Raw genomic sequence first — 26,003 nt, forward strand, 5'->3', positions numbered from 1 at the left:
ATTGCTAATAATAAATTTTACCATTTAGACATGGCCATAATATGGTAGACAGTGTCAATAAAAGTATGGAACAAAGATGATCCCTGTCTTTTAAGTAATGCCTTCTAATTACATGCCGGAAATGAACAGGGAAATACTTTGGCTAACTAATGGCTCTTAAAATATAAGAACACACAACAGTGTATCCAGTATGGTACAAATGTGCTGTATATACCTATGTACTTCTATGTAGAATTAGTTGCCTAACTAGATGTTCGGCAATTTTCCTAATGTTTTTCAAAGCCTTCAAGAAAAATCTTCATTTCATTTACATTTCCAACTAAAATCTGTTTGTTGAAAAACATGTGTTCAAATGGTATTTGCTTGTTTTTGAGCAAAGTTATGGCACTGGGCATGTTATCTTTGGCAAACTTGTCTGAACTTTTCTAATATTCTACATATCACTAGAGGGCACTGTGGTATTTAGGCCACTTTGACCCCTTCAAGTACTAAGAAAGGTCTTGAACTCCACAGTTAATATCAGAAAGGTTAAACAAGAGTCCTTCAATGAGGAAGAAAAAAAAATTTTTCATGCTCGATTTTAATTTTTCTAGGATAACTCAAACAAGCAAGATGAGTCCAAAAGTCAAAAATCATAGACATACAGAGCTTCTTTGGCGATCCTCAAAGACTTGTCTGTCACCTTGGATCAGATGGAAAAAAAATTTGCTCCCCAAGTTCTTGAGATTTAAATCATGAGCCTCCCATTTGCTTTGCATCCACCCACAAAGAGAGATGGCTATTCCCTGCACATAGGCTCAAGTCTCCTGCACTAACTAGAGGTAATTTCACTGCAGAACAGTCAGGCGAGAGCCACAAATGGGTTTGAAACAATTTATGATATCCGGCCTCCTTCGACATGTATTAGCATATACCTGGTTTCTTTAACATACACTTTGTTTTTCCAAAACCACAAACACAGTTGCTGGAATTTCATGTGGAAGTGCTTAAGGGGCTGAAAGTTAACACCTTTGTGATCCGTGCAGCCTCACGGTGGCTGTTAAACAAAAGCCTCTTTGTGGAGGCTTTCTTGAAATGTTTTCTTAACATGTTCCAAGTAGTTTTAGGCAGGGAACTAAAGTAAACAAGATGTTACCATGATAAAAACACTTGTGAAAACATTACAGAGCGCACTTAGTAGTTTCTTTCACATAAAACTCTTCACAGTTTTGGAAAAGTGAAATTCACAGAAAAAAAAAAGCAATTTAAAAAGCAAGTTAGCAATGCAACAGCCTCCACTGTCTACAGAGCTCGACCTTTCGGAAAGGGTCAAAGTTCCATCTCTGGGCATTTTCTTTCAACATTTTGCTCTCCATGTCTTCTATTAGAGCACATATAAAATTTATTTTGGCTGGAATAAATTACATACATCTGACTAACATGCAAAGGAATCTGTGTTGTGTTTTGCATGGCGCTTTTCTCCATGAGACACAAGCAAGGTGTGTGGGGGGGATATTCTTTTCAAATGGAATACTAATCAAGAATACAAATTATAACTTCCATTTAATTCCATCGTGTTGAGGGAAACACGATGGGAGACGGAAATATGTTTCCCAAGCACATGAGAGTACCTGGCATTTGTGAAACTATGGGTCTGTGTCTGATTTTGCAGCTGAAGTTCGAAACAGGAAAACGTGGTCATGATTTCATCTTCAAACCCACTCCCCATCTCGCCACAGAATGGTAGGAGTCTTTTTTTTTTTTTTTTTTTTTAAGAGAAAAGGGAAGCGTTCTACATCTGTGTGTGTACTGGTAAAGACTGTGTCTTCAACCTGATCTGAAAAGAAAAAAAAAACTGGCTCTGGGAGGGAGAGGCTGGAAGAACACCAGCGGGCCTCACGGATCTGGACGGCACTGGGCTTGTTTTTGTTTTTCTGTTATCGAAGGATTCCAAGCAATGCAGGCAGGGCTGGGCGATTTCATTAGAGTTAGCATGAGCACCTGCTGGTATCAGTTAGCGCTAACAAACACAGCAGTCACATGATGACCCATGGTTGATAGATTAAAAAAAAAAATCAACACTAAAAACTGCAACTTGTTTTGAGAAGAAACAGGGAAATAAATGCATACAATAGACTGGGTATCTGCTGATTCTGATAAAGCCTCCCTCTGTTGGCTGTGAGGGAAAGACAACAGGATGGTTATTTGTACAGTGTTTATCTTTGAAATCAAGGGCCCTGTGGTATACCTCACCTTGGGAACAAACACTGCCGTGTGATCACAGAAAACTGTCAAATCTCTGGTTTTGATTTACAAACAGTTATGATATTTCTTCCTCAGGAGGGAAAAAGGATCTGCCTCAGTTTTAGACCTGTGAGTCACCCTCCCTCTTCTGCTTAACCCCTTTCTCTGTTAACAGTGCCATTTTATTGTCATATGGGATTTTTACCCTGGCTAACTGATCTCAGCCTCTCACTACCTGGAATGACAGATGACAGGCAAATGTCTGCCAGGTAAAGCCATTCCCTCCTTATACTGAACCCTACAACTCAAGTGCGACAACTCAAGCCCAACAAATAGATTGGGGCAGGCGTTTCGCCTGGCAGCTGTCAATGTCCACACCCTATACTGCAGTAGCTGGCTTGGGGTCCAGGATCCTGACTCCACTTCCAGCTAATCCAGACCCTGGGAGGAAGCGGGTAAGGGCTCCAGTAGTTGGGCTCCTGACACCGAGTTGGGAGATCAGGATTGAGTTCCCAGCTGCCAGCTTTGGCCCTGGTCCAGTCTTGGCTGTTGAAGGCATTTGGGAAGTGAACCAGCGAATGGGAAGACTCCCTCCTTCCTTCTCCCTCAGCCTCTCAAATAGAAATAAAAATGTATAAAACAGGAGTAGGTGTTGGGGTGCAATGCATGAAGCCACCAATCGGGATGCCCAGATCCCATTGTCAAGTCTCAAGTCTGGTATCAAGTCCCACCTCGGCTTCTCAACCAGCTTCCTACTAATGCACAAGATGGGAGGCAGCAGATGATGCCTCAAGGCCCTGCCACCCATGTGGGAACCCTGGATTGAGCTCCTGGTTTCCTGGCTTTGGCCTACCCCAACCCCTGTTCCAGTAGACATCTGGGGAGTGAATCAGCAGACAGAAGTTCTGTCTCTCTCTCTCTCACTCTGCCCTTCAAGTAAATAAAAATAAATAAAATGTCTAAATATTTAAAAATAACAAAACAAAACCATGGCTGGTGAATGAAAGAATGGGCCCATGTAATCCCCCAAATGTGAACTGAATTGTGGGCTCTCTGAAGTCAGACTAACACAACTCAGGAGAGCAGTATCCAGGCATGGCCAAAATGTTCCTCTGCTAAAAACAAATGGTGACACCAAAAGCATTAGCCGGGATCAGTGGTGAGCAAGCCGTGGTCCAAGGTACAAAGCCTTTTGCTCATTCCTCACTTCTGGACTACAACTACCTTCCTGCTACAGCAGCCAGGGTAAGTAGTACCGGCAGAAACAGCATGGCTTGCACAAAGCTGAAAAGATTTACTGTCTGTCCCTTTTTGGAAGAAATTCACCATCCCCTGCCCTGAGATCACATTTGGCTGTATGAGACTTTTTAATCAGAAATTTGTGATTAGAAATTAGATGAAAAAAGTCTTTACTGACACATCAATGCTTTGCATGGTCACAACTCCTGCCCCTAGATACAAGGTCAGATATTTGGGGTTAAGATTATCCCTCCTTTGAAAATATACTTGAATAGGTAAGAAGGGCTAAGATCCTGGAGGAGCCCCTAACATGAGGAAGGCACTTTACACAATGCCACTCTGAATTCTAACCACTGTAAGAGGTAGTTATTAATGTCCCAAATTATTCACGCCCTTATGAGGCTTACTGGTGCTATGGAACCAGCTCGAAGAGCACAGTGCTACAAGGTGGTGACCAATTCACCCTTCTCCAACACATCACTGCCCAATCTGCTTTTCTCCAACATTTTTTTTTTTCCTCCACAGCCCTACCTAGAAAGCAAATCATTAGTGAAATGCGCCTCCTCTGACCAGGCAGGATAGTGCAGCATTTAAGAACAAGTGTATATTCCAAAGCCTGACTGGTTCAGTTTGGGCTGTGGCTCCACCCCTTACCAGCCGTGTGATCTTGGGTAAATCACTTAACTACTCTGTGCCTTTCTTTCCTTGACTGTGTGCTGGGGATAATGCTACAAAGTTAACAAGATAAAGCAGTTGCCAGGATCAGGAAGAGTTAATGTATGTGACGCACTTGGCTAACCTAATTATAAACTATTACTAGGGTAGTGTAAAATCAGAGACTAGGAAATAAATGGGGGGAGGGTCCTCTAGTTAACACCTAAATCAAGGTCAACTCAATGACTCAATGCTGCATTTTACTGAGTGCCAGCATATTACAGAGAATCCAAGCATCACTGGTACCCTTAGGAAATCACCACTAAATCAGAGAGGAGTAGATCTAGAAAAGATACACTTTCAGAATCTATAGATCCAGAAAATGGAGAACAAAAGTTTGAAAAATCACTCTGATGATGATGACCCCATAACGACATCATTCAGAGAAGCCAAGTGGTTTTCATTTGAACCACAAGGGGTCTGTCTGGTAGCTCCTTGCAGCCTAGTTCAATGGAAAACAAAGTTGGATTCCTTGAAGCCAGTTTGATTTCCCTTTAGATTGAGGAGAGACGTGGGAGATGAGAGTCTACAAGATAACTGACTTATTTTCCACTGTGTTAGGCTCCTGAAACCTGAAAACAGGAATTTCTGAGAGTTAAGAGTATGCTGTAGAAGAAAACGGAAATCTTGAATTTATCCTATACAACCAATCAATGTGTAACTCAAGAAAGCACCAAGAGAACTTTGTGTTCTACTTGTTGGTTTACAAAATTCATTTTTATTTTCTGGAACAAAGTGTCTCAGCCCTGACCCCACCGTGGCTCCTGTGGGGTGCACATCTCCCTCTGCTCTGGAGGCGGTACTGTGAGGGACACCCGAGTATGCCATGACTCAATCTGAGCCAATGGCAGTGTGCCCAGGGCTCTTTCTAGAACCATGGGGAAAGAGATGCACTATGGGATTCATAAACTTGTGGCATGTAAACCTTTCCTCTTCAGTTCCATTTGGAAAGAGCCTGACTGCAGGCAACACTGAGGAAAATGCAGCTATTCAACCACCAACACCTTGTTTGAACACCTGGGTCCAGCCATGCTTGAAGCTAGCTACACCACTGGACTTTGTAGCTACAGGGGCCAGTTAGCATCCCTTACTTTTGGGTTTGCTCATTTGCTTAAACCAAGTGAGGCTGGGTTTCTATGACTTGCAAATCTTATGACAAACATTAAGTCAATAAACACATAGGAGGAAACAATCAAGCAACAGTTGCAGGGTGACATGGGCATTCTTATCCGAGCAGGCACACAGGAAGTGAGAACACGTAACGTCAGGTGCAAATCTGCAATAAATGACTGATGGATGGTTTCCTATACAACAGTCAGACCAGACTACTGATACTCTTAGAAGAGAAATGGGCTTTCTTATACAAATCAAGTCTATGCTTCAGTTCTAATGATTTTTAAGATTCTTTTCTCTAGTATTCAAGGTTTGAAATTATGTTCTCTCCTTCCAATATTATATGTATTTCCTAATAAATGAACCGATGATTTGAGGATTGTCACAGTAGAGATACTGTGACCACAAATAAGATTTGTTAAACGTGTCTAATATGGAAACTGGCATTTCCCTCTGACACTAAAATAGATCCATGTCATCAAGAGTGCTGATAGCAACCTCATAGTTCCAGAGACTTTATAAAAATAAATCATATTTATAGGGGTTTATTAGCCATTCCGTGGATGAAGGGAATCAGCACCAAGATATTTATTCAAACTTAGCCCTGGTGCAGAAGGAAAAATCACATTTTAGAAGTGGTTTCTACAGTTCTTCTTCACTCAATACACAGATGCGATTGGGAAACTGTCAATGACTGTAGACCCAGTGATTTATAAGGGAATGAAACCCAGTATCACTAACCTGCACCAAAATAATTGTAAGGGATTATCGCTTGATTTAAAACAAAGCTTCACTGCTCTTAATTGCTGAACGCGGAAGCAATTTTGGACATCTGTTTCCAGAAAAATTTTTAAGTAGTTAAGATCCCAACGACAACATCATCCACTTGAAGTAAAATACTGAAGACAGAACTCTATGAAACTGATTCACTCACAGGCTTCCATTCATTAGTCAAAAAACTATATTCACCCAAGCGACGTGCAGGTAACACGAGACATATCCCCAAGGGTGGTTTTATTACACTATTTCTACCCAGGTTCTCAAAGACAGACACACAAACTGTTCTAACTATATAGAGGCCACACAACAGTGGAGACCTGCACATCAATCAAGCTACCTCTGTTTCCTTGGGGCTTGAATGAGGAAAAGAGTCCCCAGCATGCAAGCTGAAAGCCATCATCCAGGGACAGATAACTGGGCAGCAGGTAATGCACCACTTGGGATGCCTGCACTCCAAATCAGAGTGCTTGGGTTAAGACCTGGCTCTGCCACTTCTGATTGTTTCCTGCTAATGCACACCCTGGGAAGCAGAGGTGATGTCTCAAGTGCTTGGGTCTCTGCCACCCATGGGGGAGATCTGGACTGAGTTCTAGGCTCCTGGCTTTGGCCTGGCCCAGCCCTGGCTATTGTAGGCATTTGAGTGAACCAGCATACAGGCGAGCTCTCTTATCTTTCTACCTTTCAAATAAAGTGAAAATAAAGAAAATTGTAAAAAATAAAACCATCACACATCTGGTTGTTCATGATATATGTACATATGTTTATTAAATTACATATTTATCAAGCATAAATTTAGTTCTTATGTCAATAATAAATGATATTATGAATATATTTATGTAATGTTAAAAATACAAGTTAGTGTAGTGTAATTTTTTAAATGACAGTGTAACTCAGGTTAGGTAAATATGAAGGTGTGTTGATGTGTTTCATGTCAGCTTCGGGAAGACTTAACATATCACTTATATATGGAGATAGTCTATCCTTATAATGGATTCAAATGGGAAAACGCAAGACTTAGTTATACAGTAACTGTAAAAAATACACTTACTCCTTCCTGTCTCTCAGGTCAAGAACCTGAACAGAAGTCACCAACGGTAAGTGAGAAAGGAAGAAAAGAATCAAACTGGTATCATGTCCTCAGCATCCATTTCTCACATTTGTGAAGTCATGTGTAGATCAAGAAAGAAAGGGCCCACTCACCAAGATGACATTGGCCAGTCATGGTCAACAGTGCTACAAAATTACAGTTAGTGCATTTGTCAGTGATTTGTAATATGGAGGGACATGAGTAAAAGTGGCAACTAAACTGCTGGAAGTTTAACAGTGGGGAATTTTTTAGGAATCACTGTCAACCTGAAAAATGGGTAAATATAGGGTCTTATTAAGAGTGCTCCTGCCTGCAGATTTAAGCCTTTTTCCCTTTGCAGGGCATCCCCTTGTAGATTTTGTACCCATTGCTTTGACAGAGGATGAGAACTTGTGATTTTTGAGGCTATGCTGAAGAGGGTGGGTTGAAACTCTCCATCAGAAACGGACTTTATAAGCAAACATAAGCAAAAGCATGAATGGTGCCGGGGGCCGGGTCGGGGGATGGCTATGAAAAGAAGAAAACAAAATCAAGTCATTCTTACTTTAGAAACGACTGGAAATCTTCACACACTGCTTCACAGCCTGGCCACTTGCACACGCCGTGTCCATAGAGAGGGTGGCTATGGGGATGTTCCTCATGGGACAAACTGCAAGAAAAACCACAGAAGACAAGAGAATGAGCCTTCTACTGAGAGCCAGGCCACCAGCCACAGAGGCGGCCTCACAGCCGACTGTTCACATAACATGACAACCCTCTGACTGCCTCTTCCCCTGGAATTTGCTCATTAATTCTGTATCGTTTTATAGTGACAAAGAGTTACATTATAAGAGTAAGACCACTATGTTCTAAACACATTCAGGTGCAACTACCTAAACATTAGAAACATACATCTATGTGTGACAGGTTTTCGACAGGCTTTTATTCAATGCAAAGCTCTCTAGTCAGACTGCAAGGGATTCTTTAAAAGGCCAGAACTTACTGAATCTACATAGTGAAAAGTGTAAAACCTACCTGATTTTGAGATTCTATTGCTATGTTTCCTACCCAGAACACTAAACATTTTTCCTCCTTCTTTCCCCTAGAAAGTGCTTTTGTATAATCCCAGATTTTTCCCCCTACAATTTTATCCAGCAAAGAACAGTGCGATTAAATTTAGAAGAATAACAAAATAATTTAGTAACACAAAGATAGCTAAGTGTATGATCTGCCTTATAAAATAAAGCTAATAATGGCAGGAAGATGATAGTTCTAAAATTACAGACACCAAGAGTGAGAGACAACATAGCATGAACAAGAAGGGGTTAATCCTCCAGTGGGGTTCCAATCAATACGTAATGATTTGGCCACACAGATCCAAGTCATGGGATGCTTTGATCCGCGCCATGTGGTGCTTGGGGAAGAGTATCTGTTGCACTCGCCGATGAACCATATTCTCAAATATTTTCTCTATTAGATTTCTGCATCCAGACTCCTTTCAGACAAATTATTTTTACAGTCGTTTCCATAACCTTAGATTCCATCAAATAGAAATGTAAAACTAACATTCAGAGTTCTGTTTTGTACTCAAGCACATTCCCTTCATGGGAAGGGCTGTTCTGCAACTTACTCCACTGCCTCTGCCTGACTTTGAACTTCAAGCACTGTGAATCATGACCACACACTCACAGGTATGTGTGCACACACACACATGCACACACACGCAGATGCCTGCATTTTATATCACCATCAGGATGTGCGTTCTTATATTTTATCGGTTCACATTATTAGAGCATATGTGCACAAGTGCCACTTGTCCCCGACTTATAATTAATCCACAGTGAGTAGACTATGAACAATGAAACTAAGGAGCATTAAGAGTAAACACACACACAGAGCTATACTTCATCAAAGCTCATTAGGTCGCCCTGTGATGTGTGGATGATTTTGCTAGAAACCTCATTTGAAAATAATGACAAGCTGTTTTGACCTAAAGTAGAAAATAAAAAATAAAGTCTGGGATGAGAGAGAGAGAGAGAGAAGGAGGGAGAGAGAGAGAAGGAGGGAGAGAGAGAGAAGGAGGCAGAGAGAGAGAAGGAGGGAGAGAGAGAGAAGGAGGGAGAGAGAGAGAAGGAGGGAGAGAGAGAGAAGGAGGGAGAGAGAGAAGGAGGGAGAGAGAGAGAAGGAGGGAGAGAGAGAGAAGGAGGGAGAGAGAGAGAAGGAGGCAGAGAGAGAGAAGGAGGCAGAGAGAGAGAAGGAGGGAGAGAGAGAGAAGGAGGCAGAGAGAGAGAAGGAGGCAGAGAGAGAGAAGGAGGCAGAGAGAGAGAAGGAGGCAGAGAGAGAGAAGGAGGCAGAGAAATCATTTGTGAAAGTAAGGAAAGATATTCCTCCTGCCGGAAAAGAACAGCAGAGGAACTTGGCTAGCTGTGCTGAATGAAACTCATAGAGCTCCACAATAAAAGCACATTCTCTACGCAGTTGAGGGTGAAATTCCATCAGATTCAAGGAAAGAATCACTACCTCTTCATGATCATCTTCAGATACATTAATGAATAAAGTAGACATGATTCAAAAGTAAAATTTTAAAAAAATTATTAGAAATGAAAGAATCCTTCAATTGTACTAAAGCCTGACACAGAAGAAAATCATTTAAAAAGAAAACTACAAATAGCTGAAAAAGAAAAAAAAAACCCTAATATTCAGAATTATTTTCTGTAGTACATTTTAAAAGATTATTTAGAACATTCTCATGTTTTTTAAATACATATTTGTTGTGGGAAAAGAAAAAATCCTCAATATACACAAGCACACACATGCTTTTGACAAAGGCAGGCATGAAGTTTTCTAACGTTCTTTAATATTCAACCTTATTTTGTAAATAATCTCTTGGGGCCAGCGCTGTGGTATAGCCAGTTAAGCCTCTGCCTGCAGCACCAGCATCCCATATGGGCATTGGTTCAAGTCCCAGCTGCTCCACTTCCGATCCAGTTCCCTGGCTAATGACCTGGAAAAGCAGAAGATGGCCCAAGTCCTTGGGCCCCTACACCCATGTGGGAGACCCAGAAGAAGCTTCTGGCTCCTGGCTCAGCCCTGGCCATCGCAACCATTTGGGGAGTGAACCAGCAGATGGGAGATGTCTCTGTCTCTCTCTACCTCTCAAATAAATAAACAAAATCTTTTTAAAAAAATTTTCTTGTTACCAACTTTTTTCCTGAAAAACCATACTTCCTGACTGTTGTGATCCGTCGTGGACCCTCTTGGCTCTGGCCCTCTGCTGAGATTCACCTGATCCCTCTTCTAGCTGGCTATGGAGGTTTCCTTCTGCTATTTGCGAATCATGTCAGAAAACAATCTATCAGGCTACCCATTCTAGGATGTTACAACAGATTTCTAGCCAAGGATATAGTCAGAGAAATGGAATCATTCAATCAATGAGTAACAAGATTTAAAACCCACTATGAATATTCTATCAAGTTGCTCTTTTTTATCCTTCCGACGAGTCCATTCTTGGCCGTTATGTGTCATTCTGGGCAGTTCTTCAATTTGGAAGCAAGGAACCTGAACTAGTTAGGCTGCAAAATTATTATCATTAATCAGGAGCCATAAACGATTATTCTACTGTGCTTCTTGAATGGAGCCACGGGTGTTCCGACAATAACATGAAAGAAAACAACAACAGGCATTTGCAAAACAAATTTATGATGAGAAATAAGATGGACAAGACATAACACAATATTTGCCATTCCCTCTTCTGTTTTCTGGCTACATCCTTTGTAAAACATAGCGGAAAGGTAGAGCCATCGCCTGCAAAGCTGGCATCTCACGTAGGCAATGGTTCATGTCCCAGCTGCTCCACTTCCGATCCAGCTCCCTGCTAATGGCCTGGGAAAGCACTGGAGGATGGCACAACTGCTCAGGCCCCTGCACCCACATGGGAGACCCAGAAGAAGCTCCGGGTGCCTGGCTTCAGCCTGGACCAGCCCCAGCCGTTATAGCCATTTGGGGAATGAACCAGTGATCACTATCTCTCCTGCCCTCTGTAACTCTGCCTTTCAAATTAAATTAAATTAAAAAATAAACCTTTTTTAAAAAATGACTTTTCTGTAAGAATTTTAGTTCAACTTGGTATCATTAATTCAAAGCTAAACACAGATGGCAACATACTCTGTCCTTAGAAGGTCAACCAGTTACACCTGAGTCTAAAAAAAAAGGCAACCCCTCACATGCAAGCACATATTTGCACCATGGGAAGACCTTCTAACCTGTGTCTCACACTTGAAACAGTATTCTGTATTAGGAAGGATGCTATGCTCTTGTTTATCCAAGTTTGCACAATACAGAGTCGGCTAAGGAACAAAGCACACTCCTCAGTGCCTCCTAAGAACCCCCCCCCCCACCCTTAGCCGGCGCCGTGGCTCAACAGGCTAATCCTCCGCCTTGCGGCGCAGGCACACCGGGTTCTAGTCCCGGTCAGGGCACCGGATTCTGTCCCGGTTGCCCCCCTTCCAGGCCAGCTCTCTGCTGTGGCCCATGAGTGCAGTGGAGGATGGCCCAAGTGCTTGGGCCCTGCACCCCATGGGAGACCAGGAGAAGCACCTGGCTCCTGGCTTCGGATCAGCGCAGTGCGCCGGCAGTGGCGGCCACTGGAGGGTGAACCAACGACAAAAGGAAGACCTTTCTCTCTGTCTCTGTCCACTCTGCCTGTCAAAAATAAAATAAAAAATAAAAAAAAAAGAACCCCACCCCCCGACATCACTGTCCACAGATGACTCCACACTTCTCTTCGGATGCATCACTCCCCTCAAAACGGGACACCTTCCACACACACTACTCACTTCTCGAATCTGCACTTTCATACATACATTTGTCTGATGCAAACGTTTGACTCTGGAAGAAAAGCAAATGCCCTGGCAGGGGTGCAGGGACAGAGCATCTCCAGGAAGAGGAGTTCAGAACAGTAGCAACTGCTGCCCCTGCGGGGGCGTGCTGGGGTCAGGGTTTGCTGGGAACCATTGTCCCTTTTTAAATCTTGTGAGGTTTTCATTTTGTATGTGACGGAACTATTTTGCTGTACAATCATTAATTTTTTTTGTTCATACACACACAGTATAAAAAAAATCACAGGCTATGCATGACTCGATTTTCAGACTGCCATTTGCTGTGACAGTGGCATCGCGAAAGGCACATGCTCACCGCACGTGTGGCGGAGGCTCGCTTCTGGCCTTTGAGTCATGCTGTATGAAGCACCACCAGACAACACCAGCTGCACCTCTGAATGGAAGCGTTTCTGTTTCATCACGAAAGTGGAACAGGCATTTATATTCTTACTGCCTTTTGGGTCGTGCCAAAAGGGACAAGAAGGGAAATAAAAAATGAGCAAAATAATGTTTTTTAACTTGAATTAATTTAGAACTGCATTTACAGAACGAAAGATGGTGGGAAAATGACGATCGGAGCATCTGACGGAGCAGCGAGCCCTCTCATTTCCATCAGCTGCGGAAGGGAGCTCGCCAGTGCACCGAGGAAGACGTGGGAGAGGCCGCCAGGGCCCGTGCTGGATAAAGATCTGCTTGGTCTTTAAGGGAATGCAACCCACTAGCGCCAAAGTTTTCATTTTCAAACTTCAGGGTCAACTGTTTAATCAAGTGCTTTCTGTTCTACTTCCTGGAGCGAATACCACTGGGGGCAGGGCAGGGACCGCTTACACGTTCAGATCCACATACTAAGTGCCTCACACAGCACCCCCCGGCTCACGAACCCTTATGCTGATTTATGAATGAGCAGACAATAAACACAGTGCTGTTTCACTTCTATGTGGACGCATGCTAAATCAGTGATGGTCTCTAAAAGACAAAAATTCTTTTAGGTAAAGACCAGAATTATGCAAAGCCACGAGAAGATATTAAGATACATTTCTATTATTTAATTTTGCTCTGAGTATGAAGTATGAAGCACAGACAGTATGCATTCAAGAAAAGCCAGCTGATTTAAATTTCTCTTGATAATCCTTGATATGTAAAAATTAAGTATAATTTTAACACGAGAATAGTGATAGCATTTCAGATGAGAAAGAACCAGCTTGCTATGGAAAGCAGCATTACATATATATATGTAACAAACACAGCAGATATTCAGTGTGGGGCAATGGTGTCATTCATGGCATTTTTACATTATTTCTTTTTACATTATTTTACATTATTTCTTCGACGTCAGAACATACTAGCCAGCGGCGTCCTTGGCCTTTCAGATTTTATCTGCTAGGGATGGGGGACTCTCTGTTACGTGTCCACACTCACTGCTTACCCCAAACCTGAAACTAGAATATTAATTCACCTGCTCAAAGCAAGGACAACGTCTCAAGTCTGTCGCCTGTCGTCTGTAGTGATCATTACCCAGCTAGTCCCCTAAGCTCACTTCCCCCGTGGCAAATGAGAGTGGAGGAATCTTCGAAGGAGATGAGGAGAGCAGAGACGGCCTGAGCCCCGGACACTTCCTGCCAACATAAAACGCCCAGGTTCCCTGCGGCGGAAGGCCCGTACTCAGCTTTTCCGTGCGCTGACCCACGTTCCTGGGGCTGCCCGCTAAGCCTCTCCCTGATTTGTGGTCTCCTCTTTCCTAGTCTACCTCCTTCCTCTGTAAATTTCGGATTCGTCTGCAGAATAGGTTGCGCCTGTGCACACAAGTGCTCACCCTCTCCACCCCCAGATCATGCCAAGCTTACAAACCGTGCAGTATTTCACGGCCATGGTGCTTGGCAAAGGAAGCTATGGAAATCCACTTTGGGCATTCTCTGATCACTCAAAATTGTGGAGCCTTTTCCTAAGATTCTCCCAGAGTTCTCTCTCAAATATCCTAAAATTCACCCATTTGAAGTGTCCACATCAATGGTTTTCCATATATTCAGAGCTGCGTACCAATCACCACATTACCACAACCTCATTTTAGAACACTGTCACACCCGCCCCCCCAGAGAAATCCTGTACCTACCAGTAGTCATGCCCCACCCTCCCAAGCCCCGCCCATCACTGGTCTACTGTCTCCAGAGACCTGCCTATCCCAGACATTTCCTATCAATGGATTCATACAGTATGTGCTCTTTTGTGTCTGGCTCCTTTAACCCAGCGATCTGTTTGGAAGGTTCATTCATTCACACTGTGGCACACTATCGGTGCTTCATTCTTTCTTACCTGAGTATGAGGCCTTAGATCTCAGAGGGGCAGGAGTTTGGCCCAGCAGTTTAGATGCCTGTTTGCCACATCAGAGTGCCCGAGTTCAATTCCTGACTTTAGCTTCTGATTCCAGCTTCTTGCCATCGCAGACCATGGCAAGCAGGGATGGCTCACCTAACAGGATCCCTACCACCCATATGGGAGACTTGGATTGAGTTCCTGGCTCCTGGCTCCCATCCCTGCCCTGCTGTGGGCATTTGGGGACTGAACCAGCAAATGATGTCTTTGTCAGTCAAAAAATAAAATTTTAGAGGCCAGCACTGTGGTTAATCCTCCGCCTGTGGTACCAGCATCCCATATGGGCACCAGTTCTAATCCCGGCTGCTCCTCTTCCCATCCAGCTCTCTGCCATGGCCTGGGAAAGCAGTGGAAGATGACTCAAGCACTTGGGTCTCTGCACCCTTGTGGGAGACCTGCAAGAAGCTCCTGGCTTCAGATTGGCTTAGCTCCAGCCTTTGCATCCATTTGGGGAGTAAGCCAGCAGATGGGAGACCTTTCTCTCTGTCTCTTCCTCTCACTGTAACTCTACCTCTCAAATAAATAAATAAATCCTAAAAAAAAATTTAAAAAATTTTTAAGTTCATGGAAAATGTTTTATGGGAAAACTACTATGTATGCATTTCAAAAAATTTTGCATCCAAATAAGCATATTTTCCATGAACTTTTAAAAGTGTCCTTGGCACACTTTTTATCTATTTATCTGTGGATGAACATTTGGCCTGTTTCTACATTTTGGCTGTTGTGAGCAGTGTGGCTATGAACATGCAGGTACATGAATTTGAGTACCTGTCTTCAGTTCTCTTGGCTACGTATCTGGGAGTAGGACTGTTGGGTCAGGTGGTAACGCTATGGTTAACATTTTGAGGATGTGCCAGACTACTTTCCAAAGTCTTTATAATCTTACCTGCATTGTCGAGGTGTTTCAATTCCACACATCTTCACCAGCATTTACTGTTCTCTGTCTTTATTTCAGCCATTCTTGTGGATGTAAAGTGCTACCCTCCTTGTGTTTTTGATTTGCATTGCTTTAATGATTAATGAAGTTGAATACATTTTCCTGTGTTTATTGGCCATTTGTATATCCTTTTTACGGAAGTGTCTTGTTAAATTGTCTATTTTTTAATTGGATTGCCTTTTATCACTGAGTTGTAAGAGTGTGATATATATCTATATCGATATTTTGGATACAAATATCAGATGTATGATTTACACACTTACTCCTGTTTTGTGTGTTATCTTTATACTTTCTTGAGGCTCAAAAGCTTTGTGGTTTTTAATTTTTTTTAATTACTCGAGAGATGCAAAGGGAGCAGATGCTATACACTGGTTCACTCCCTGAATGCCCACAGTGGCCAGGGCCGGGCAGGAAGCTAGGAACTCAATCCAGGTCTCTCATGTGGGTGGCAGGGCCTCAACTACTTGAGCTGTCACCTGCTGCCTCTCCGGGTGTGTATCGGCAGGAAGCCTGATTCAGCAGCAGAGCTGGGATCTGAACCCTGGTACTGAAACACAGGATGCAGGCATCCCGATCAACATCTTCACCACTAGGCCAAACACCTGCCTCATACAAAGGTTTTTAATTTTTATATAATTCAGTTTATCTGCTTTTTTCCCTTTGGTTCTTTATATGTTTAAATTATGTAATATTTATTTCATTTGTTTGAGAGGCAGCCAGAGAGAGAGAGAACAACCATGAAAGACAGTGTGTTAGATCTGCTGGTTCACTCCCTGAATCCCTGCAGCAACAGGGTGGAAACCTAGCACACATTTGCCACGTGGGTGGCAGGACCCAAGTACTTGAGCCATCACTGCTATCTCCCAAGGTCCACATTCCAGGAATCAAACTCAAGTGCTATGATATGGATCTAGGGGTCTGACTGACTTCTTGCCCACTGGGTCAAATGCCTGTCCCTCGTTGTGCTTTAGATGTCACATCTAGGAAACCACCACCCGATCTAAGGTAACGAACATGGGTGCTTAGGTTTTCTTCTGAGAGTTTTTTAGCCTACGGTACAGTGTAAGCTGAATTTTGTATATGATGTGAGGTAGGGGTCAAATGTTTTTCCTTTGAAAGTTGTCGCAACCACATTTGATGAAAAAACAATTTTTTTTTGTTTGACAGGTAGTTACAGACAGTAAGAGAGAGAGAGACAGAGAAAGGTCTTCCTTCCGTTGGTTCACTCCTCAAATGGTGGCAACGGCCGGAGCTGTGCTGATCTGAAGCCAGGAGCCAGATGCCTCTTCCTGGTCTCCCATGTGAGTGCAGGGGCCCAAGTACTTGGGCCATCTTCCACCACCTTCCAGGCCATAGCAGAGAGCTGGACCGGAAGAGGAGCAACCGGGACTAGAACCAATGCCCACATGGGATGCCAGGGCCACAGGTGGAGGATTAACCTAGTGCGCCATAGTGCCGGCCCACAATTCTATCTCTAATAAAGTGTTTTGCACCTTTATCGAACATCAGTTGAACATAAATGTAAATATTAGGATAGTTTTTGAATTTTCACTTTCCCTAGATTTCTTTCCCCAACATATAGCTCATGTTCTCAAAGGAACTTGCAGTTAAATTATAAAGCAACCTTTGGAATTATATTTAACTATAAAAAATAATTTTGAGGATGGATAGATGGGGGAAGATATAACTGTTTAATAAAAATAAAACCTCAGCAGATGAACTTTGTGAAGAATGAATGCCAAGGGCCAAGCCTGTATCCCAGATCTTTCAACACTGAAAAATCCTTTTCAGAATGTGCTAAGTGGCTCTCTCCACTTCACTCACAAATAGAATAGAACTTTACTTTTCATCAAGGCCTGGCACTGTTTCTACATGCCAGCCCCAGAAAGCTGTTCTCTAAATACACAGTTTCAGGACTGTTACAGTATTAAAAAGTGTTCAGTGCAAAACTGTAATCCTACCAGTGGCAACTTTCGAAGAAAGCCACTACTATTTCAAAGCTTTTTCATTTAATCACTTAATTCTTCAATTACAGCTCACCCAAAAACAGTCTCATTTTGTCTTTTTTTCTTTCTTCCCTTTTTCATTCTCATCCGATTTCCTTGCCTGCTACTTTGTTACCATGTTTTACTTTCAATGAGATTGTTAAGTGCCCTATCAGGGCTTGCTTAGGTTTGAATATGGGGATATCAATCAGATATCAGATTGATATCTCTAAATCAGAAATTATTTGAAATTATTAAATTTTCAAAAACTAAGTGATGCATCTGTGAAGTATACAAGAGCACACACAAAAAAATTCATGGAAAATTTGAGTTAAAAGGTAAGCTTATTGGGGCTGGTGCTAATGGGTAAAGCCATTTGCCTGCAGCACTGGCATCCCACGTGGGCACTGGTCCAAGTCCCAGCTGCTCCATTTCCAATCCAGCTCTCTGCCACAGCCTGGGAAAGTAGCAGAAGATAGCACAAGTGCTTGAGCCCCTGCACCCACATGGGAGACCTGGAAGAAGCTCCTGGCTCCTGGCTTTGGATTGGCCCAGCCCCAGCCACTGTGGCCATTTGGGGAGTGAACCAGTGGATGGAAGGTATCTCTGTCTCTCCCTCTCTCTCTGTAATTCTTCCTTTCGAAATAAATAAATCATTAAAAAAAGATAAGTTTATTATAGCACAGAAAATTTTGACATTGTGTTTATGAGGGATCTTCAAAACATTCATGAAGATTGCATATTATTTGAAAAAACTATGCACGAGACCAGTGCTGTGGCTTAGTGTGTAAAGCTCCCATCTGTGAGGCTGGCATGCGTATGGGCACCAGTTCCAGTGCCGGCTGCTCTACTTCCAATCCAGCTCCCTGCCAATTGCACCTGAGAAAGTAGCGGAGGATGGCCCAAGTCTCCAGGCTCTTGCCACGTACATGGAAGAGCCAGAAAAAGCTCCTGGCCCCTGACTTTGGCCTGGTCTGGTCCCAGTCATTGCAGCCAACTAGGGAATGAATCAGTGGATGGAAGATTTCTCTGTCTCTCCTTCTTTTCTAAGTCTTTGAAGTAAATAAATATTTAAAAATAAGTAAAAAATAAAATCAAAAACTCTGCAGGCTGTCAAATTTATTTTTACACCAAAATAAACAGATTTTCATGCCACTGTTCCATGAACTTTTTGAAGTCCCCTCCTACAGTAAGTCAGCTGGAATGAAAGATGTTCAACCACATAAAATGCTAGCAAACTAGATGAGACAGCTTAAGAAGAGCAATGCAGATTCACCATCACAAAAGACAGTAATCAGGTACTACTATTTTTCATTTTAGAGTTTATACTTCTGAGATTTTTTTTTTCCCCTCCCATTGTGTATCTTCTCCAAATCAGCTGGAAATCCAATCACAATCCCTTGCAGAAAACACAACGACCGGTCAAGTTTCTTCTTGTTCTGCACGGTCGCATCGAGGGGGAAAGGTCCTTACACCTGCCTGAAGGAGAGCAGATGAGGTGGGAACAGGAGACCCCATGACGCCAGCGCTGCATGTGCTCTCCTGGCATTCTGTCAAAGTGACCTTTCTCCTTTAACTGTCACGGAAGACACTCAGGGAAGCAGATGGGCCTCTTACTCACACTGAGGGGCTGGGACACAAGGTAGCTATCACATTTCTAGCATAGAGCCATCAGGTTTGCTTCTCACTCACTGCGCAACACCACCCCACATGTTTATTAACTGCTTATGCAACAGTCGGTTGACAGTGGGCTCAGTAATCCTACCACAAAGAGAAGGGTGTTTTGTTAAAGCCTATTAAAGGGCCCACCCTCGAGTGAGTGGAGACGGATTCTCCACCGGCTACAACACACACGTGCTTCTCGCCCCTTCCCTCTCATGCAGGGACTCCTTGACTCTCCTTCCCCAGAATGCTCATCATCTCAATTTTCTGCTGCTTTTCAAATCATGTTTAATTAGAGGATTTCACATTCCCTTGCGATATGATATTCATGAGCAAAACTTGCAATTGGAGTGACTGTGAATTAGTCTATTAAGCGCCAGATTTGTGCTTTTAAACAATGATGGAGATTATTGTTATTATCTGCTCTCAGTATTGTGCCTCGAGATGCGAGGACTACCTGAAACTAACTTGGCATCTGAGACCCCAGCTGTTCACCACTGAGGTCCAGGGTGGCTTTCCCTTTGTTTCTTTCTTGCAGAGTGGAAGTATCCTGGAAGAGATGGGTGGCCTCTCCACAGTGGTCCTCACCAGTACTGGTCTACCACCAGCAGTGGGTTGGTGACTGTGAGTGGTAAACCAAACTTTCCTGGTGGCAGCTTCCTGCTCGGGCCAGCAGGAAGGAACGCCGCTTAGCACCTCAGCATCAGGAGTCCTCAGTAGTTAACTTGCTGCAAAACCTATGCAAACTCATCAATTCTCAGAAAAACACTAAGAAAACAGTAAAACAGGTACCTGTAGACGGGCCAAAGACTGCGGATGGCAGGAATGACTCGAGAACCGTTGGCTGGGCCCACGAGCTTACACGAACTGTGTCTAGGGAGAGGGCTACACTACCATTCTCTCCCATCGCTGTTCCTTAGAGGAGCACTTCTCAAACTTCATTATCAATTCAATAGGAATTTTGCTTCTCAACCTTTATTGTTGACAAAATGATCATTTTTAACTTCCAAAATCTTTTTAACTTGCAGATTCTGATGCACTCGTTCCGGGATGGGGCCCAGGACGGCATGTGTCTAACAAGTTCCTGGGTGATGCCTGCGTTGCTGGGCCAGGGGCCACAACTTGAGCACAAAGATCCTGGGAGTTCCTGGTTCTGCCCCTGCCCTCAAAAGGATTGCACTTAGAGATGTGCCTTAGATGCACTTAGAGATGTGCACTGAGAGAGTGCCTTCTTTATGCATCACGGGTCAAAAAGAAAGGCAGAGAGGATAAATACACAAAGGGATGGCACTGGGCAATCTCATTAATAGCTACAAACTAGTAAAAATGAAGGTTGGCTCAGAGTTACTGAAGAACTATAAGCAATGCTATTAAGTGTGTGTGTGTGTGTGTGTACATAAATTACAGGTAAGGCTGAAGGAAGTTAGCATAGGGAAAAGGCCATTCTCTGTTGCTGTTCAACAGATACCAACTTTTACGTGAGCACAGACAGAGCTGCTGAGTGATCTGGTCAGTGAAGGTTTGCCAGCTGCTACACCAATCAAGCCCAGTCCAGTGTACACTCTTCGATCAAGGGGTCTGTGACGGCACCCCACAACTCCACCGTCCCCACCCTGTAACTGTGCTTCAGGTATCCTCTGAGCCTGGACGTAGGGACCTATGTGAGGCAAAGGGGCTGGGAAGGAACTTTTGTTTAGGGAAAGTAAGGCACAGGTCTAGATTTTTCCAAGAGAGCAAAGGCTTAAATGCACCCAGTCAAGGTTCCAATCCTCTGCAAACAATCAGGGATTCCTATCAGAACGGGACACCACACAATACTGCTGCACCCAGTGGTTGCCCATGCAGTGTCAAGTGGAGCAATAACGCTCATTTAACTTTTTAACTTTTGTACACAAAATACAAGCCTATCTATCTAGCACCTCTGACCTCTGATTTCACGGATAAGGTTTTGCTAGGATGAAAATCATTCTACTTAACTTTCACATGACTCCATATGAAGAAAATCAGATAAGCAGACCAGGGAAAACCTCATGATAATGGGGCACATAAAACAGGCGACTGAACCCAAAGTTCATGACTTCATCCCTCCAGGAGACAGAGACGCAACTGTGGCTGGACTCAGCTCCTCGGTGAATGCTGAGCCTGGGGCAAGCCTCTGAGGACAAACTCTAATCAGAATTCTCACTCAGAGCCACCCTGGACTTAGGAGACAAAGACCCACAAAGGCCCCAAGGCACAGGTGCTCTGGGGACCCAAACTTATCTTTTGGGACCCTGGGGTGTCTCATGTGTACGCTGAGCAGCTGACTAGCAACTGGCTGCCATACCCATGGTAACAACGTGACACACTGGGCATCATGGTAGGCAGGAGGTCTGGCAGTTACTTCCATCACCAACCCTTTCACTAAGCAGCCTTCTTCCACGTCCAGTGACACGCGTGAAACACGCCATTTCGATTCTCAGGTGCCAGGAGGACACGGCACGCAGGACAAAGAGCAGTGGAGTGACGGTGCTGGAGGCCGGCTGGTGCATTCGGCTCCGACACAATCACAAACAGGGAGCAGGTGGTGACAAGGGCAGAAGGCCTGCGTGTGCACGGCGATGAGTGAGGGAATAAATAAAGGAGAAGAACAGGGAGAGGCAGAGGTCCAGCGTCTGTCACGGATGCCACTCAGGACTATTCTGAGTTTTGCAACTAAGAGCTGACCACTTTGCAGCATTAACACTGGGATCTCGTTAGGAAGACAGGAGGCTTTCCAAGGACTGGTATGAGCAACTGCGACCACGGGGTTAGGGACCACTAATCCACAAGTTATTAGCACCATTTACACCAGCATTCTCATTATGTCAGTGCTGGCGCGTCTGCACCGGCGCATCACAGGGTCTGCGTGGGTCCTGCCTGTGTGTCAGAGGAACCGACGATACCCGGAAAACCAGAGGACAGAAAAGTTCCAATACTAATTCTTACTTATTTTCTCCCCATTCTCTTCACGAGTCAGTGCAAGGCCTCCAAGAATGACATCAGATTCCAGAAAAGTACCATACACGAGAACCAGACGACAGAGCAGGAGACGAATGGCCAACTGGGCTAAAGACACAAAATGCTTCCAGATCCTAAGGCCCTTGTGTTTGTGTTTTCTTAGAATCACTCCCTACTTTCTAAATTACTTTTGTTTCTCCATAGTATAAAATGCTTCATTAACGGTCACTGGATTAAGCTCTTCTCTGCCTTTAATTCAGCAGATTTTATTGCACAACTAGTTGGCGAAAACCACATTAGGTTACTAGATCAGAGTCTCCACAGTGGGATGCATACGTTCCATGTGTGTGTGAGAATATTAAAATTTTTATGTTAAGATAACATCAGAGCTTCTAATGCACATACAATGTGTGTTTACGCATATGAGGGGAAACTTTAAGAACCTCATGTAAAATGAAAATAAAGGTAAGTATAGGGGCAGGTGCGTAGCCTGTCGGTTACGACACCCTTGTCCCACACTGGAATGCCTAAATTTGATATGTGCCTCTGGCTCCCAACTCCAGTTTCCTACTAATGCAGACCCTGGGAGGCAACAGGTGATAGCTCAAGTCACTGGGTTCCTGCCACACAGATTGAGTTGCTGGCTTGAAGCTTCAACTTTGGCCAAACCTCAACAACTGCAGGCATTTAGGGAGTGAACCAGGGCCTGGGAACTTTCTTTCTCCCTTTCAAATAAGTAAGTACATAAGTAAATTTTAAAGGTAAATTTGTTTTGGTGCAATTTTGAAATCCATAATAAGCATTTTCCATGAAGTTTTTTGAAGTACCCTCTTGAATGCTTCTAACACTGTTAGAAAACTATAGGCAATATACTGAAACATCTATAATACTGATTAACAAATACTTTCAGTAGGGATGTATCTCCATTTTTTTGTTACTGATGAGGTCAACAGTCAGGCAGGTTAGCAAGTCACTGCATTGGTTAAGACTCAGTAACTTCTCACCCCCCAAAAGACCTTGGCCCCATTCTCCAGCTGTGGCTACAGAGAGGGTGACCAAACAAAGAGATGGCTCAAACAGGAAGGGCTTGAATATTCGCTCTGGGCCTGATGGCATCAGGAGGAGCTCAGCTGCTGGAAGGAACAGAACCAGAGCACAGAGAGAACAGAAGCACCCAAAGAGGGGAAGACAAAACCGGAGCACTTACAAAGGACTTGCAGGGTGGCCGGCACCGCGGCTCACTAGGCTAATCCTCCACCTTGCGGCGCAGGCACACCGGTTCTAGTCCCGGTTGGGGCGCCGGATTCTGTCCCGGTTGCCCCTCTTCCAGGCCAGCTCTCTGCTGTGGCCAGGGAGTGCAGTGGAGGATGGCCCAAGTCCTTGGGCCCTGCACCCCATGGGAGACCAGGAGAAGCACCTGGCTCCTGCCATCGGCTCAGCGCAGTGCGCCAGCTGCAGCGCACTGGCCGTGGCGGCCATTGGAGGGTGAACCAACAGCAAAAGGAAGACCTTTCTCTCTGTCTCTCTCTCTCTCACTGTCCACTCTGCCTGTTTAAAAAAAAAAAAAAAAAAAAAGAACTTGCAGGGCAACAGTGGCAATTTTGAAAAAGAACCGGGTTCCATAAAGAGTCTGCATTGGCCCAGAATCTGGAAGACTTTCCCTTTGAAAGAAGTTTTGGCAACAAACCCAGATTCTCCTAACTCAGAGTAGCGGGGCTTTGGAAGAGGAAGGGTGCCTCAGCCCAGGCACGGGCAGAGAAGTTGGGGGGTTTCCAGGCATGGCTCTCAGGGCACGAGCCCTGGGCTCATGATTTCCACAATCAGAAACAGAGGATTCCTAGGCGAGGTAAAGACTGAGAGGCACTCTCCCAGGAACCCATGCATTCTCCCTTGGGCTGGCCAGGTCTCCTTAGAGAAGGTGGGGCCCCGGGGGGCAAATCTCAAACTACTCTTGAGAGCTTCCTGGCCTTGACATCTACAGGCCACTTTCCTCCCAGCGTAACATCCAACTTCATGGCCTTTCCTTCACAGACCTGGCTGGGGTAAAAACTCCCCCCGCAGCGTGGAGGGGGCGGAGCACACACCGCAGGGGTCAGCGGGCACTCCTCATTTCCACAAAGCCCACGGCGTACACGCTTCCATCACTGTGCTTCTTTAATAACCAACAAGAGCAGTTAAGCTTTATTGAGCACCTACTACCGTCTGCAAGTGAAACACGCAGTAACTCATTTAAGCCTCACGATTTAATATCTGAGGCAAGACCTGACACAGCAGGATTCAGTAACTCAAATGGGCGGCCTGCCTTCCACGTCCAGCTCTGAAGCCCACACTTTTACGGCCCCACTAAACAACACAGTTGCCCTCCCACTAAGGAGGGGATGGGCCAGGATGCAGCCAACATGTCATACCTTTGGCTCTGCCTCAGGGCCTTTGCTTCTGCTGCGCCCTTAGCCTGCCGGGCTCTTCCCTTTCTTCCCTCCTCTCTCTGCAGGTCACCGGGAGGGTTTGCCAGAACAGCTGTTCCAAATAACCTTAGCCCCACCCAGTAACACTTAGCTCCTTCCCTGTTTTTTCACCCCCACCCCCCCAAACTAACTCTGTCTTTTACAGTATCACTGTTCCTTCTGGTTTTCTGGTACTGCACCGGGAACTCTGTGTGGGCAGCCTTTGTCGGCTGAGCTCACAGCAATTATACACAGGGCCTGGGATACCATCTGCCCATGCCCGGAGCTTGCTAAGTCCATGTGAGTACTGCCTGGTGACCAGTCCTGCTGAAGAATACACTTTTGTTGCTGCTGAACCCTGGACAACATCTCATTTATTCCTGTTCAGTTTCTTTTTATTTCCGTTTGTACCACCCTCTAATTTATTCAAACGCCACCGGATTATTCCGGCTCTTGGTGTCAATTTTTTTCTAATTAAAGTAAACTGCCATTTATTCCTCACACTGATCTTTAACACGAGACGTCTTGTTCTTGTCTTAACTATGACTCATACGGGAAAATGTGAGTTGAATGAATATAGGGGCTCATGTGGACCGCAATGTTCCCACCAATATTTCAGATATAAAAGTAGAGACAGAGCCATAGACCCCTGCCTGACTCGTGGGTCTATAGTAATAATTTTGATGGAGTATTAGCCTTTTGGATGTATGACCTGCAATTCTACCAGATGACTAAAATGACCCCTTTGAAAGCAAATACCACATCATTTACACAAACACTTCAGGTCTGCTTCCCCTTCTGCCATAATATATCCTCAAACTCCTTCAACATTCATGGCCAAGTTGTAAAATACACACTACACAAAAGAGCCTTCAAAGATACACCTCAAACTATTCTTTTTAAGCAAAGAACAACAACAACAGAAAAAACAAAGATGGAGGGAGAAGAGGAGGAAAGAAAGAGATCGCCCTATCATCAGACTGATCTCCTGGAGGACTATAAAAGGGATGAAATTTGCAGGGCATAAAAATGTGTCTATTTGTTTAGGGAAGTCCTACAGGTAGTATAAATATCATCGGCTGCAGTTGCCATGGGGTCTGTTTGTTTACCAAACAAGAACACAAATAGCAGAACAACATCTGAGTACAGTATATAAATGGAAAAGGCTCTGGTACATTTTCCAAAGTGCCTTTTAAAATGTCCCTATTTCTCATCTGATTCATGAGGCGCTCTCTGCCTTCTTGATTCTCCCTTTGTACTGCTAGTATCTCTAAGGAATGCTTTGCACTCAGATTTCTGAGGTTGATAAGTGATTTTCTTCTCCTTTTCCTTTTTCTCAAGGCTTAAAACACCAAAAAAACAGGAAGCCCAACAATCCAAACTGGACAACAAAAATAGTTTTCACAACTGAAAAATGAGAGAGAGAGAGAGAGAGAGAGATTCACAGATAAATTCTAGTATGAGCATGTAGTCCTTAAGTTAACTTACAAACATCACCAAGAAAGCTCTGTACCTATGTGTTTCAAACTTTCTTTTAGAACGTGGACAGACAGCAAATGTAGCCTGTAGTCTGTCCCTCTTCTTTCGAGGGTGGAAAGACAGAACGCTCCCATC

The 26,003-nt window shown here is 44.0% G+C and overlaps 1 protein-coding gene across 6 annotated transcripts in view; it reads right to left on the reverse strand.

Annotated features, from left to right (window-relative positions):
* The window catches only part of FOXP1 (forkhead box P1), a 625,834-nt gene that overhangs the window by 47,565 nt on the left and 552,266 nt on the right, over positions 1–26,003 (reverse strand). For all 6 annotated transcript variants that reach the window (XM_062201264.1, XM_062201263.1, XM_062201262.1 and 3 more), the window contains one exon: positions 7,701–7,805. In XM_062201264.1, coding sequence (XP_062057248.1) covers positions 7,701–7,805 — 105 coding nt within the window. The remainder of the gene's footprint in view (positions 1–7,700; positions 7,806–26,003) is intronic.

The sequence above is a fragment of the Lepus europaeus genome, chromosome 9 (assembly GCF_033115175.1).
Source record: "Lepus europaeus isolate LE1 chromosome 9, mLepTim1.pri, whole genome shotgun sequence".
Classification (NCBI taxonomy): domain Eukaryota; kingdom Metazoa; phylum Chordata; class Mammalia; order Lagomorpha; family Leporidae; genus Lepus; species Lepus europaeus.